General features: G+C 38.0%; 1 protein-coding gene across 1 annotated transcript; it reads right to left on the bottom strand.

The window, feature by feature from the left end:
- Positions 1-4,773: 4,773 nt before the first annotated feature.
- On the bottom strand, positions 4,774-15,736 carry LOC114474194 (multidrug and toxin extrusion protein 1-like). The gene is made up of 17 exons (XM_028464306.1): positions 15,539-15,736; positions 14,433-14,534; positions 11,807-11,875; positions 11,568-11,716; positions 10,715-10,757; positions 10,560-10,604; positions 10,361-10,458; positions 10,186-10,283; positions 9,974-10,087; positions 8,222-8,289; positions 8,029-8,137; positions 7,876-7,951; positions 6,592-6,661; positions 6,367-6,499; positions 6,170-6,264; positions 5,999-6,079; positions 4,774-5,074 (listed from the first exon to the last, which is right to left on the bottom strand). Exons 1-17 carry the CDS (start codon positions 15,644-15,646, stop codon positions 4,802-4,804), a joined length of 1,731 nt encoding a protein of 576 aa, XP_028320107.1. The 5' UTR covers positions 15,647-15,736; the 3' UTR covers positions 4,774-4,801.
- Between the last annotated feature and the right edge of the window lie 1,061 nt (positions 15,737-16,797).

Raw genomic sequence — 16,797 nt, 5'->3', positions numbered from 1 at the left:
TGTTCTTGTGAGCATTGTTGCAAACTGTGTGCCTTCCTGTAAAACCATGAGCTTTCCTACAATATTGCAATAATTATTGTTCCGTGAGGCTACTACCATGATTATACTGAACCGTGAACCGTTACTTCCCTACTAATAACCCTTTAAGCTTACTGTTGTGTTGTCAGATAAGCTGTGAGTTAGGGTGACGGACGTCCCTGGAAATTGGCCTAATTTTGGCACTTAATGAATGAGAAAACAAAATGTTGCGTTGACTAGAACAATTATTATGGTAACAAGTAGGAAGTGTGAGTAAACGTGTCCACCAGGGGCGGACTGGCGGGGGAAAGTGGCCCGGGAGTCAATGACAGATCGTCCCACTTCCTGCACGGTGTGGGGAGCCAGCCAGCTGGCAACACAAGTTTTATGTCCCTTGATGAAAATAACTGCATTTGATGTTGCTTTGGACAATCATCATCTATTAATCATTAACTTCAACCCATAGGTAGCATACAGTAATATAATTACAGTAGTAAAGTGATTTTACAGCATGTAGTGATATTAATGCAAACAGGTCATTTTATTGATACAATAACATTTGGCTGACCCACCACACCAACCAAGCTCCAGTATCCCTTATATTTTAAGACAAGTGTAGAGGAAATCTAAAATAGCCACTTGTCAACCACTTACTAAATACAATTATGTGATTAGAATCTGCTAGGCCTACCTTTGTTGACATTGAAATGCTGTGAACATTCCTAATAGGGCTGGGTGATATGGACCAAAACTCATATCTCAATATATTTTCTCATAATGGTGATATACGATGTAAATCTTGATAATTTTTTTTAAATTCAAGTCTGACCGGAAAGAAAATTCTGGGTTATATTTGCTGATGCAAAATGCCACACAAGCTCATTTATTAGTATGTGTGAGTGAGTTCTGTCGTGTGGCTTGTTATGGGGGAAGGTCTGGGTTAGGACATACTCATTTATCCATCTAACTGAGCTTTACATGTTGTTCTGAGAAGTAAAAGCAGCGACTACTAAAACAAGGATTTTTATACAAAATATGATATCGATATATGCAATATTGTAGTTTTCTATATCGCCAAAATAGAAAACTCTATACATCTTGAATCTCAATATATTGCCCAGCCCTAATTCCTAAATTATAATACAGCCTACATTAAAATACAAATGGGTATTTGAAGCACATTTGTTTATTTAATATACTTTCAGTTCATATACAAGTCAACACATTGCATATTTACAGTTCATTTCACATTGCTTGTCTTTAAGTTAGACATTTACATTTTATCTTCATTACAGAAATGTATTTTCTTATAATTACTCATGCTCACTTATAGGGTTCTCGGTTATTCACTCCTGACTTATTAGACACATTTGTTGCAGACTTTACATGCTTTAGTACTTTTTGAAAGGAGTGTATTTGTGGCGCTTGTGATTAGCTGATTTTTCATACCGACTTACGTGGTTTCTTCCCCCGTGGGAAACGCTAGAACTGCCACTCAGGCCATTTCAGGTGGCAGTTCTCGCGAGGCTAGTGACAGCATTCAGTTTTGTAAGGCAGAGGAATGTTTTTATTTATCTTTTAATTATTATTACATTAGAATACGGGATATTTACGGGAAAATACTGAGACGAGACGATGGCGGGAAAGAGGGGTGAAATACCGGAATAGCCAATACTTGATACTTGACAATGAAGGATATTTACTGGGATATTAGTTCCCAGTTCTGAAACTTGACTGTATCACATTCAACATTCCATTGTTCCTTTGTATTGCTTTGGGGGATTGCTGTATCGACACCATGATTTACATGATGGTAAGCCAAAGGGCAAGTGTGAACATCAACCAGCCAATCGCCAGCAACGTGCTGGGGTTCGGGGGAAGTTATCTGTACTGCTTGAAGTTGGTATTAAGTCTTGTGAGAGCCTGCAAACTGGCAGCATGGAGGGCAGCATGTTTTCCACGGCACAGAATTCTCCTACCGCCTGCGTGTGTGTGTAGGGGCTGATTTGTTGTAAGATTTTACTTGTGACTAACTAAAAGGTAATTAGAAATACTCTTGTCATCTTTCCTTGAAGCTGATCATTAAAGAACTGGGAAGGTAGAGGTAATAAAATCCTTACAATAAGTATGTTTATTCCCACTTTCTTTTTTTTTTTCCTCTCGTTGCCCTAACCAGCGGCCCACCGGGAAATTCCCCGGTGTCCCAGTACGACAGTCCACCCATGGCGTCCACTTGTCACAATGCCAACATGTTACTTCTTTCTCACTTGTACTCTCTCTGAGTGTTTGTATGTGCAACGTACACTTGTTGTGATTAGACATGGGTGTGTGTTTATTGTGTGTGCTGATGCTTGTGTGCTCATTTGTGGTGCTTTGAGGAGTTAGTTGAGTTCACGGTTGTACAGGTTTGAGTGTGCACTGCAGTGTGAGTGCGCCCACGTGTGGATAAATTGTGGGTGTGTCCTGGTGTGCGAGTTCCTACGCACACCTGAGCCTCGTCTGTAATCATTGGGTTGATAAATAAGTCCATTGATTTCAATCATTAAAGAGTAACTAAACCCCCCAAAAAAAATTCTGATGAAAAAAAAGCATTTGGGTATAAAGTGGTGTTGTTGATTGATTCTAGTCCAACTCTTGAAATTTTTGTCAGATATAATAATAACATGTAAGAGTGACTGCCCTCTATGGGTTGACACCTGTCTATAACAATCAAATTTCGCTATTGGCTGAGAATGGTGGTTTGTGACGTTTTGGTGGCTTCGATTCACTGTTGGCTCCACCCCTCCTATAAAATGTAGCACCTGTGGACTCCACAATCTCCGGTGAGTAGGTTGGTTTGAGAGAATTGTGAATAGAGGTATATTAAGTAATGAGTAGCTAGTTAGCATGGCATAGATTGTTCATTGGAGATTTTATAGTATAGACTGGTCGTGTCTTAACTGCAACAGAAGCCACGCCCATAATCAAGGGATTTTTTGAATTTCTCACATAGTGACAGGTAAACCAAAATCTGGGATTTGGTTACTCTTTAAGCGTCAGTGTGTTGTCTTGAGTTCATCTAGCAGGGTTGGTCCTAGGATTTCTATAAATCCATGGAAATTTGCGGGTTAATTTCAACAGAATGTAAACGTCAGACCTTTGGGCAACAGCACACCTTAAATGACCATAACTCCGATTGAAAAAGATGCAAAACTTCCCAACGACATCCAGGAGGCCATTTCCAGGGTAGGTATTGTGGTGTATTGACTGCTTTGAATTACATTTATTTAATGCAATAAACCTTTTCTTACCTAAATTTGAGTGTTGGTCTTTTACATGCTTGAACACGTTTTCATAATTAAACCCAACCAGCACAGAAGGACAGTTGCTAGAGTGTTATATTGACTTAGGAACCAAATAAGTATCTTGGTCTGGACTGGTCTCCTCCTGCAACAGCAGTTTTATGTCATAAAAGTGTCTGATTCTGGCTCCAGATAGGATTCCTACCACCTTTAGGTCCACGAGTAAACATTTGCTGCTTCCTCTCTTTGTGTCCAAGCTAAGGCTAATTTAGTCAACATATGTTGTCTAAAAATCCTGTGGAAGATATATGCGCTTACTCTCCTGTTTTCTAAGAGTAGCGTTCTGGCTTGCTGCTCTCAGACCTTGCCATGAAGGGTCTAATTCTGACACAAGTAAAGATATACGGATCTTTACTTTGTATTCTTAAAAATGTCATATTTATATCGAGAAGATGCCAGCGGAGAATTCTTCACATTAACATTTAAATAAAGGGAAATCCACAACAATTTAAACATGTCAGGTGATCAAAGTGGATTTCCTGGATTTCCTTAAGACATTATAAGACAAAATGATCTTGTAATATCACACACTTTTATGACTATTTTTACAATACACATTCACTATCCACTCTGCACAAGTTTTATATGTACAGTTTATATGCACATCAAACATATATACACACATAGTATATACACAAATTTCATCAATAAAATTTAGTGTGGAAATATATAAATGATATTCTCTTTCACAATTTATACCTTTTATGTGTATTAAGTATTGATATATTTTACAAATGATACCGGTATATCATTGCTAAAAAATAAATATAAATGAAACCTTAAGATATTATTCAAAAAGTAGAGAAAAAAAATCTTGCTGGAATTACTACGCGGAAGTCAAAGAAACTTCAAAGGAAACATCAAAGCGATCAGCAGACGCCTCTGACAAAGACTGGCAGTTGTCAGTCGAAACATGTCAGGAGATCAAAGTGGATTTCCTGAGGAACAGTTGTCTAAATAAATGAAACCTTAAGATATCATTGAAAAAGAAGGCAAAAATTCTTTTGCTGGAATTATCACAAGGAAATTCAAAGATTGAAGAGAGGGAAGTGGAATCCTGATGATCTTTGATATGTTTAGTTATTTTAAGTTTAGTTAGCCCTCAGCTTTGAACTGAAGTTGTTTTCTGATCCTCTTCTTTCAAAATGATCTCCAGAGGTATTTACAGTCTTTGTTAAGACTTTTCTTTGTGGGCTGTTTTGAGTAAAATTCACATTTTTTGTTTCACATGCATAAGAATGAATGACGTCCACAGTACGAGGTGAGCAGGATGATTTTTATTACAAGTGGAAGGAAAAAGGAAAAACATAAGGCACCAATTTTACCTTCGTAGAATTTGTATTATACACAGATGCAGAATACATTTCAAATTTCAAATCAATACCAGCTCCAACCTTTTCCCTTCATATAACCTGCTGTGTTGCTGGGCTATGCTAATATATCTATTGAGCCAGCACAGTGGGTGTCAGCAGAACAGGAGTCTGCGTGGTATTGAACAAGTCCAATGTAGAGTTGTGCTTTGAAGATGTCACTGGCAAAGGGACGAGGAGGCGTACACCTACACCCACAGCAAGAAGACAAACAGCTGCAAAAATCAGAATTCCTCTTCTGACGACGAGCTGGGTGGTGGTGAGACGTCCACCTCTGTGGTGCTGATCAGCAGGTCCTCCATTGGTCCCAGTGCTCCTTTCATGTAACCTGTGGTCGTCCACCCACTTCAAGAACAAGACATAATGTTTTACATCACACATCAATCTCAAGGCCCAGGGGCAAAGTCCGGCCCTTTAAAGCTCCTGATATGGCCCTCAGGAGAAAGTATAGAATTACAGCAAAAACATGAAATCACCAACCAATTCAGTTTTAGATATCTCAGTATCTCCAAATACACAATGTCAATGAAACTGCACATTTTACCCATGGTTATATCACTTGATGGCAGTCATTGTGAACTTCAAACTGTTGTAATTACTCTCAATTTTTTCAAATATCCTACAATTTTCCTCAAACTATTTCCCAAAATGTTCCCAAATTAAACAAAAATTGGTCACAAAGGAAATTGAAGATTCTGCAGGGACTGATATCTGTCACTTATTGCTTGGATATTGTCAGTGCCTTAAATATTCTAAATACTATTATAGGTGGAAGTGCAAACTAGGGCACATGGATGAAAAAAGTACTTGTTTTATCCCCTAAAATCTGCGGCCCACTTGAAATTAAACTGGTCTGTCTTTGGCCCCTGAAGTAAAATTAGTCTGAGACCCCTGCTTTACAGTCATTCACAGCAATAAATCAAAGAGTTTAAGTTGAACTAAACACATTTTTCTATTTTAACCCTACAAAGAGATGAATATTAATTGCTGACCAGTTTGTTTAACTGAATGCAAGGCTTCCCTGATTAAAGTAAAGAAACTTTTGATTTCATGTCAGGTCACACATGTGATATCGGCAAACATCGTATCGTCATCCAAACATATCAACATTGTATTGTATTGTGATGAAGCTGGTGATTTACACCCCTAATAGGAAGCAGTGTGACAGTTTGTTTTTCCAAAAGACTTTTTATTCAAACATGAAGTGAGAACATGAAAAACCTTCAGCCTGTGGTAAAAATAGCATTGAGTTCCATTCACATAACTTACTTTTTGGTCTGCAGAATTCTCAGAAAGGTTTTCCGTATCCAGTAAAGCAAACTGGGCCCCTTTTTTAGCTCGTTTCACAGCCTGAGAAAATGGATACAAAGATTACTTTCATTTCTTTCAGTAATACAAATGGATGTGTCATGATGATAAAACCTTAGTTATTGGTAATACCTCCTCTGTCATTTGCTTCCAGTTCAGCTTGAAGATGACAACAATGTAAAAGGTGGATTGTAAAACGACACAGACGAGCAGTCCCAACCAAAAGCCTGCAGAGAAAAGAACAACAAAGACATGGTGTTCTGTTGATGAAACAGACTTTATTTATCTTGTCTTGTATTGACAATGACATGATGATTTCCCGTCTTTACCTAAAACCCTTAGTTTCACCACAAACATGAAAACAACGCTTAGGGTAAGCCCAATGCAATAGTATCCAATGAAGTTTGCAACAGCTGGTATCTTCTGCTTGCCTGTGCCTAAAAAGATGCCCGTGCAGACACACTAGCATGGAGAGAAAATAAACATTTATTACAGCTTTAATCATCTTCAGAATGTACCAGTTTTCTAACCAAATTAGAAATTCTGAGACTTACCACAAGACCATCAAAGAACTGCAGGAAACAGTAAGCATTCATTAAGTTCGACACCAGCTCTATGATCTTCCTGGAATGATAGTTCAGATTTTTGAGTTAGGTGGAGGGATCTAGTGGGGTTAGGTAGGATTAAGGTTAGGAGTTACGGTAACAGTGTTAGGGTGAGGGCAGACATGGGTAAATGGTGGCGTGGGGGCCACATGCGTCCCTCGGTTTAATTGTTGTAATTCAAGAGATTGGAAGTAATATGAAGCCCAATATAATAGACAAAATTTATCCGAAAACATACAAGACGGAAGCAAAATGCACAGAATGTAAACAAAAATACCCGGAGCAAAAAGACAAAAGCGTTCTATTTCATAATATTTTGTGGTTCTATGAGTAATATGAGTGAGATGTCTCACCAGACTGCCCTTCTTTCTCGAATGAGGAGAAGAGGTTTGCTTATTTGAATGGTGCACACCTGTCCGTGTCCTCATTTTATAGGAGGTGGGAGTGTCTCCCAAGGGATTGTCGCGCTTCACCGGTCAATCAGGATTGACATTGTGAAACAGAATGCTTCTGAGGAATGTAGACAGAGTTCACATCCCAGAGTGAGACATCTCACGAAATATTACTCATAGAACCGGGGTTATGAAAGAAACCTAAAGTTTTTAAAAATACACAAAAAAAAATAAAATATACAAAGGCACACCAGAAACACCAAACATCCACCTAAACACACACAAAAACACAACAAACTAATACTTACAACAAACATACAAAATGACTTCAAAGACGCACACAATGCCAACACAAATTCACAAATTATTTCACAAGAAATAACAAAAACACATATAATGTCTCAAAAAAAATACACAAAATGTTGGGAGGAATTCCCAAAATAACATAAATACACAAAATGACTAAAAACTCAGAAAACAACAAAAAAACGACACAAAAAGAGAAAAAACAATGATAAAAACTCTTTCCTGTAATAATACTCAGATTGGTCATTGTTCTAAATAAATGATGACATGAATGTTGACAATGTGGCCCTCAGATCACACAATCACATTTTTGTGGCCCTGTTGTGATAAAAGTTGCCCTGGGTTAGGGTAACAAACGACTCTTAATGACTGCCTTCATGACACCTTATTCATGCTAATGACAGGTGTAATATTAATAATATTAATGACAGCCTAATGTCAGCCTTATGTATGAAACTTCAACTGTGTTACCAGATATTTACTTTTAATATTGTTTTTGTGTAACACAAAGTTTGGGGAAGCATTTCATACTAACTCATCAGAAGTGAAGAGGAAGCCCAACACTGTTTTTGAAGAGCCAAGTACGATACCTTCAGCGACTGCAAAAGCACCTGAAAAACATCAAGAAATGGACAAGACGTTAATTTATGACCATATGATTCAACAAGTCTAGGGAATTTTAGCTGACCTGCAAGACCAAGTGACAACTTGCTGGTAAGTATTGCCCTGGCAGTGTCTCCAGCCCCAAGAGCATTCCCCACCCGAGCACAGGCAGCCGCTTGAATACCAAGAGGGAACTATATGTGTTCATTGTTTTAGAAAAAAATAAGATTAGCTTGTAATGTGTCTCATAAGCAATATTGATAAAGATTTATGCGTACCATGTAGGTTATGAAAGCTATCATTATCACAACATGTTGAGCTGCCAGCTCGTCTTCACCCAGCATTCCTGATTATTGGACACAAAGAAATGAATGTTGTTGATTATTTGCTTTAGAACAGTAGTGTCAACTCATGTTAGTTCAAGGGCCAATCATGGACCAGTTTGACCTCAAGTGGGCCACAGATTTTTGGTGGAAAGAACGACTGTAACATTATTGTGTTTTAGTTTTCAATATCCGTTCAATTCACTTTAAAATTGCATGATTTGTAGAAGCATTTTCACAATTTGCTATTAAAAATGATATAAACAAAGGAAAAATGCACGCTGGTGAATTTGGTGGAGCTATCACAACTGGATTATTTGGTAATTTACATAATAATTCATGTTTTTGCTGTCATTTTTACTTTCTCCTGCGGACTGAATTGGATGCTCCAAAGGACCAGATTTGGCCCTTGGGCCTTGAGTTTGACAGATGTAGATTCAGAAGAATTGAATCCACGTTTATCATATTATATTGTATCACTTATAGAATACAATATAAGACAAAAAGCAGTATTAATAGGAATATGAAAAAAAAAAAAAAAAAAACCGTGTACCACACGTACCCTCAGCAATACATCTTGTAACGTTTTATTATCCCAATAATTTGTTGCACAATATATCATCCCACCTTTAGTATTCATTCCTTGACGGGATATTAAATGGTTGTAAATAAGGGAGCATGTCAGATGTATTTCTGTCTCTTTGTTATTGAACATATCCTGTAGTCCCTATGTTCCTATATAAAAGGGGATCTGAGGGTTTGTTCCACTATCGGGGCCAGTATTTATATTGTCACTATTGTTTTCAGTGTACTTTATCATTATAAAACAGATCTTTGTCTGATAACTCGTCCCCCAAATTTAGTCTGATTTTACCGACGTACCAGCGCACAGAATACTAAGGACACTCCTGCATTTTCATAAATTTAACAATAGAAATTAACCTTTGGCTACAATCCAGTGTGTTTACATGCATGCATGTAACATGTTTGTTCAGTAACATGCACACACAATCAAATAAATAAAAAATATTCCGATTTAAACCTATTAGAACATTAATATCATTATTAATACAGTTTTTATTAGCCTCAAAGTGCCCCCTGCTATTAGTTATGGTTACACTGACACTACAATGGTTATACTGACTAAGGGGTAATTTCGACTCTGCTGGGTTATACTGACTCCGAGGGGTTAAACTGAAGGATATTGACTCCGAGGAGTTTACCTTATGCATCTTCAATTGCATTTTATTTGGGAAAGGCAGTAAGTCTAATTGTTATTTCATTTAAATTCTGAATATTTTGTGCACACTTCACGTTTTATATATAAGGCTGACATTAGGCTGTCATTATTATGACATAACACCTGTCATTGGCATGAATAAGGTGTCATGAAGGCTGTTATTAAGTGTTCTTTGTGTACCTAACCCCTAACCCTTACTTACCCTGACCCCTAACCATAACCGAAAAATGCCAACATAGCTCCAAAGGTATTAAAATTTAGCAAACCACACTTAATGACAGCCTTCATGATGACTTATTCATGCTAATGACAGATAATGACAGTATAATTTCAGCCTTATGTATAAAACTTCAACTAAACCGGTATTTTTTTAGACACAATTTGACCTATTGTTATTACTCATTCTAAATTGTGAATTAAATGTCCCATTGTTAAAATGGTTCATATAGGGGTATAAGTGAGTTTACCTGCAAAGAATCCACCAAACTCATAAACCCACCACTCAAAACAAGTCATCATTGTACTGGGCACAGCCAGCCTCATGTAGGAGCCCCACTCCTGCAGTGAATCTGCAGACCATCCTGCAGGGGGAGAGAGGCACCTACTTATCATCTCTGAAGATGACTGGGAGAAATTGTCTATGCAAACATGGAAAGATGCTTAAGAACAAATTAATTACCTCCCCATGTGGCCTCATGAAGCTTTTTCCAGCGAATGTAAGCAAACAGGAAGATACAAATGTAAATCTGTGACAAGGTGTTGGCTGCAGCAGAACCACTGTAATTACATATTGACAGTGTTGCTTATACAACTGTATATTCAGATTAGAAAAGATGGCACACGAGCACACCCACCTAACACCCAAATTTAGCCAGTGAAGAAAAACATAATTTGTCAGCACATTGGCAATGTTTGCAAGTACAGCTGTGTAGAACTGAGGCAGGATTATTCCCTGAAAACACAAACAACAACACACCACGAGTGAATACACAAACAACAACACACCATGAGTGAAGGACAAATGTGAAAGTATTGAAATTAGCATTAGTGCACCTGATTCTGCAGATAAGACACCTGGAGCTGATGTAGAAACATGGCCTGGAAAGAAAACACTGGATAAACAAGTGTGCACTAATGGCATCAAATGTTTCTTTTGTATTGATTTTTGCTTATTTTTGTATTGTTTTTTGCTTATAGATGAAACTTACTGGTACTGCAGGGAGGAAAGCCATTATATACAGCTGGGCAATTCTGAATAAAAAACGCCATTTTCAGAAAAGTCTATTTTTATAGTTCATTTCTGCTTTTCCTCATAGCAATACATTGAACAATATGTATACTTGTAAACAGAATTAAGTGCAGTGATATTGTTTGTTCAGTTCAGGGGCCAAATATGTACAAGTTTGATCTCAAGTGAGCTGCAGTGGTGGGGAAACTAACAATTTCAACATTAGAGCTACTTTTCATTTACATGTATATATGATATAAAAGCATATAGAGTAGAAGGCACCAACAATATCCACACAATATTAGAATTTGGGGACATTTTTGAAAATAATTGGAGGATTGAGCAGGATTTTGGAAAAATTTCATTTCTTTCAACAATTTAAGAGTAAAAATTACTTCCATCGTGTTCTACAAGCATGCGAAAACTGTAAACCCCTGCAAATAATGTAAATAAGTGTCAAGTTCTACTTCCAAATAAATGTATTGAAATTATATATGTATTATTTTGCAAGGCTGCCGATATCTATGTTTGGAAATGATACAGTTTTTTAAAATCACCCCCGATTTCTGGTTAATTTCAATATTATAATTCCAATGAAAACTTTCTGTTTTCTTAATATTGCCAAAATTCCAGAGTTTACACCCATTTTGCAACCCTACTGAGATATCCACAACTAAATCTTTGGTAATTTATAAAATGATTCATGTTTTAAAGGGCCAGATTTGGCCCCCAGGCCTTGGGTTTGACGCGTGTTTTAGAGGATGAAGGCTCACATGATGTGACGCATCTTTGAGGGCCTGGGTTTTACATGTAAGCTTAGTGCAGGCGATTACCTGGCCACCTCAGGGTCTTGACCCATGCAGAGCAGGATGGCCTGGGCATTAATGAGGAGAGCCCAGCAGGGCAGACAGAAGAGCAGGAGGATGATGATGCCACGCTGAAGAATTCCTCCCACCCTCAGCAGGTTCTTCCCACCAAACGTCTGCACAGGCGCTCAGACACTGTTAATTATTCCACGCATCGGAGTAATGAATAGCCTTTGTCAACCAAGTGTCAGAAAAGAGAAACACACCTGAGATATGAGAGTATCACATGCCAGACCCAGACCACATCCTGTTGCTGCAGTGGAAACATTAATGGCCTGAAATTAAGAGAAAAAACCCAACTGTTAGACATTCAAATGCAACACATATGGCAGGTTATTTTTATTTAGCCCACTAAATACCCAACGTCATAATTCTAGACGTTCTATTTTGGGCTGAATCTCGTCGGTTCATCTTTGCCTTGATTGCCAGTCATTGGGTTTTTTGGACCGTCAAAAGGGGTCCAAATTTAGCCCCAATATAGTTATTATTGTACCATTCAACATAGTCCAATTTTAGTCCTATTTAGTTAATGAAATTGGAGGGTTTTTACCATCAAAATTTAGCCCCAATATAGTCATTGAAATCTAGCTGTCTTTGGATTGTCCAACTTGGTCCAATTTTAGCCCAATTATAGTCGTAGAAATTGAGTAGCTTTTGGGCCGTCCAAATAGGTAAAACATTTTTTTACACAATATAGTTGTTGAAATTGGGTTGTTTTTGGACTGTCCTACTTGGTCCAGATTTAGCACATTTGGTTCAAGTTTGGCTCAAAAATTGTCATTAGAAATAGGACTTCTCATTTGGGGTAAGTAGCTCTACAATTTTAACCCTTTTAAAATAATAAGAAAATGTATTGTAACAACTTCAAACATAACAGCCCACAAACATAAACCAAAAAGACAAATCTGACCCTGGTACAATTTGACTACAAAGGTATTACATTTTGGGAAGGTAAGATACAGTCCCCTCCAAAAGTATTGGAATGGTAATTCCTTTGTTTTTGCTGTATAATGTAAACATTTGGGTTTCAGATGAAAACATGAATATGAGACAAAAGTTTAGAATTCCAGCTTTTATTTCATGGTATTTACAGCTAGATGTGTTAAACAACTCAGGACAGAGCACCTTTGGTTACCCACCCACTTTTCAAGTGAGCAAAACTATTGGAACATGTGACTTATGGGTGTTTCTAGTTGCTCAGGTGTTGTCTTTTAGATTGATTGCTTAAACATTAAATAGTTCTTGTTTTTGGCTTTGGGTTTCACCTGTGAAAACTGCATTTGCTGTTAAGCAAACATAAAGACCAGAGAGCTGTCTATGGGAGAAAAGCAAACCATTTTGAAGCTAAGAGAAGAGGGATAATCCATCAGAGCTATTGCACAAACATTAGGCATAGCCAATACAAAATCAATTTGGAAAGTCCTGAAAAAGAAAGAAACTACTGGTGTACTGAGCAACAGGCATCGAACAGATCGGTCAAGGCTATCAACAGCAGTTGATGACAGAAACATTGTGAGAGCTGTGAGGAAACAACCAAAGACAACAGTCAGTGACATCACTGCCAACCTCCACAGGGCAGGGGTGAAGGCATCACAATCCACTGTTCGAAGAAGACTTCGAGAGAAGAAATATAGAGACCATACCACAAGATGCAAACCACTCATCAGCAAAAAGAAGGAAGGCCAGATGGAATTTGCAAAAGAACAGAGATGAGCCACAAAAGTTTTGGAACAAAGTTTTATGGACTGATGAGACCAAGATTAACCTCTACCAAAGTGATGGAAAGGCCAAAGTATGCAGAATAAAATGATCTGCTTATGATCCAAAACACACAAGCTCATTGGTGAAGCATGGTGGAGGTTATGTCATGGTTTGCATGGCTGCTTCTGGAATGGGCTAAATAGTCTTTGTTGATGATGTAACTCATGATGGTAGCAGCAGAATGAATTTTAAAGTCTACAAAACCACTTTGTCTGGAAATGTACAGAAAAATGCATCCAAACTAATCAGGAGAAGCATCATCATGCAACAAGACAATGACCCAAAACACACTGCCAATACAACAAAGGACTTCATCAAGGGGAAAAAGTGGAAGATCTTAGACTGGCCACGTCAATCACTGGACCTTAACCCAGTAGAGCATTTTACCTCCTGAAGAGGAACCTCCATAAACAAACAAGGAATGAAAGAGGCTGCAGTAAAGGCCTGGAAAAGCATTTCAAATGAAGAACGCAACAGTCTGGTGAAGTCAATGGGTCGCAGGCTTGATGCAGTTATTGCACGTAAGGGTTATGCCACCATATATTTAATGTTATTCACTTTAACTTAATTTAATAAGGTCTGTTACAATACTTTTGCTTACTTGAAAAGTGGGTGGGTTCAAACAAAAGGTGCTTTGTCCTGAGTTGTTTAAAGAGTTGGAGTTGGAATTCTGAACTTTTATATCATATTCATGTTTTGATCTGAAATCTAAATGTCTTCAGTGTACAACAAAAACAAAGGAATTGACCTTGCCATTCCAATACTTTTGGAGGGGACTATAATTCAATTCAGCTTGATTTATATAGCGCAGAATATAACAAAGTCATCTCAAAGTGCTAACACTTCTAATTAATTAATTAACTAACTAAATTCATATTGAGTGCATAGTACTATGAACCTAAAAAGATGGCTTTTCACCTTTCTTATATAATATTGACGTTGTTTAGACATGTGGCAAAAACATCCTTTCAACCATATATTGCTGGGTGGGACAGCTGTCATTATTTTTATTTTCATGCCAACAGCTCTTGAATTTCACTTTATTTCCGGTTACATGAGCTTTATACTTACAGCAGAAGCTAATCCATATCCAGCCATCACAGAATTTCCCAGACGTCCACAGAACATTGTGACTACAAATGGAAGCAGGTAGATGAGGATTCTAGACAGGAGCTGCAAAGACAAACATCAATGCACTGTTGTCCCTGAGTTACATACAGCATTCAGGTGTGCTGGACATCACTTAACCCTCCTATTATCCTTGGGGTCAATTTGACCCCATTTCATGTTTATCATTCAAAAAATAATAGTTGACTTAATTTTTTTTTGCTTCATATTTAATGACTTTTCCTAATTTGAGTACAATTTGGTACAATTGATTATGCATTGATATTGCACGCATTGGTGTTTCTCTGGGGCCAATTTGACCCCAAGCTGTTTTAGCTGAGTAAAATGTGTCTGTCTGTCAGTTCTTTCACAGTGAAAGAGAGAAGAATTTATAATGAATAATGCTAAATATGTTACAAAAGGAGATTGAAAAAGGAGGAAAAAAACATGTTTATGAAAGGAAAGTGGTGGGTCACCAACATCAACCATTAAGGTTCATTCCGTGAAAGTCGTGAATGTGCAGCACAAATTAGAAAAGATTTGGATGAAATAGTTCTAAGATACATTAGCTTTAAAACTGAAACTTTGACCTGATGGTGGCGCTGCAGTAAAGGTCGTATCATCACCACAACCAATAGGGTTCATACTCTTGTGGTTATTAATGCTGTCAGTAAAATTGAGAAGATTTGGATGAAAACTATTCAAGATAAAGAAATTCTAATTTAAAAGTTAGGCCTGATGGTGGCGCTAGAGAAAAGGTCATGGTTTCATTATCAAGGGATTATTTATGTATTCAACAAATAAACAAAGAGTCTGACACAATAACTTGGTCAACAATTTTCTGAAAACCATGTTTCTGGAGTCAAATATCTCTGTGGTCAGACTGACCCCAAGGGTAAAATGTGTTAGGAGGGTTAATTTCACTGATCGCTGCTTCTGAAAATCTGACAGATCTGTCTCTGATCTTCAAAGCAAACATTTAACAATCTTCTACTCTCTAAAATGAGGAGATTTTTTTTCAACAGACACACAGCATCTTAGAAAACATTAAAAAAAGAGCTGGTTCTTACCAAAGGCCCTGTCATTCTAATGATGTGGTACAGTTCATCTCTGTGTACAAGAGGAAGCTTGTTGCGCAGCCATCTGCAGCAGAAAAGTTTATCGCTGGTTGTGTCCATTTTTGCAGGATCAATAAAACGTGATGGTTTGTAGAGCTAAGACACAAAGCGTGTCTAAATCTGATGGTCTCCACAAACAAATTCCTCAATGGTTTTGGCACATCTTTAACAAGTTACTAATTATTGCACTTGAGGAGTGTTCAGTGGATTCTCTTCCCACTATGTAAATCTGACATACAGTATATGTAACAACACGGGACAGAGTTCAACTCATGAGTCACTTTTTAAAAACCATAATTTACAGGTTGATGCCAAATGGAAAGATTACACTTAAACATTGGCTGGGAATTGGTTTAAAAGTTAGAGAGTAATGTTTAACATTTGACCTTTTTTTCAACAGTAGTGGTTACCATAGCATTCTAATAACTAGGTCACGGCCTTGACGATATGAATGTTGTTGTTACTAGGCTGTTTCTATACCTGTGTTGCCTTTAAGAGTGTTTCTGACTCAAATAGAATTATTGCACTGTATCTATTAGTAGTCATTATTCACTTTCTAATGTCATAAATCTAAAAGTATAATACAGCCAAAATAGTGAACAATTTCTTAATTGTCAACATAATTGTTAGCATTGTTACAAACTGTGTGCCTTCCTGTAAAACCATGAGCTTTCCTACAATATCGCAATAATAACTGTTCCGTGAGGTTACTACCATGATTATACTGAACCGCAAGACTAATTATGGACGTCCCCAGAAATTGCCCCAATTTTGGCATTTTATGAATGCATACCTAACAATCCGGTGACCTCCCCGCTCCAAGCTCTGCATAGGTCCAGAGCTCCACGGCCTCAGCACACTAGCTGTCGCCCCAGGCTGCCTTGCCCTCGATGCGTCCGGCCATCCTCCCGAATGCTCACGACAGTGAACGGCCTGGCCAAAAGCTCCCTTCCACCGGTATCTGAGCCTAAAGACACCAGCAAGCCAGCTGCTGTCTTGGACCAATACGCTGTCCTCTGCGTTTTTGACGCTCCAGCACCCATAGACCTCCATCCCTGCTAGCACATGCTAGCCACCACGTGGTAGCCCAGGCTAATTCCACCTGCTCTCCTGCCTGCATCAAGCACAGCTATGGAGGTCAAGGCTTCTCCCAAGGAGGGAACCGGATGCTCTCAGGCTCGCCTTTGTCAGTGCGGGAACAAAATCTCAGC

Source organism: Gouania willdenowi, chromosome 13, assembly GCF_900634775.1.
Source record: "Gouania willdenowi chromosome 13, fGouWil2.1, whole genome shotgun sequence".
NCBI lineage: Eukaryota > Metazoa > Chordata > Actinopteri > Blenniiformes > Gobiesocidae > Gouania > Gouania willdenowi.
The sequence above is the reverse complement of the archived record's forward strand: the minus strand, read 5'-3'. Positions and strand labels throughout refer to the sequence as shown.

What these genes read in the sequence shown, in the direction of transcription:
- LOC114474194 (XM_028464306.1), bottom strand. Translation starts at nt 15,646, where the DNA reads ATGGACACAACCAGCGATAAACTTTTCTGCTGCAGATGGCTGCGCAAC. An exon ending in GATATGGATTAGCTTCTGCT is followed by an intron (nt 11,876 to 14,432) that starts GTAAGTATAAAG and finishes TCTTAATTTCAG; the next exon opens with GCCATTAATGTTTCCACTGC. An exon ending in CAAGACCCTGAGGTGGCCAG is followed by an intron (nt 10,758 to 11,567) that starts GTAATCGCCTGC and finishes TTTTTTATTCAG; the next exon opens with AATTGCCCAGCTGTATATAA.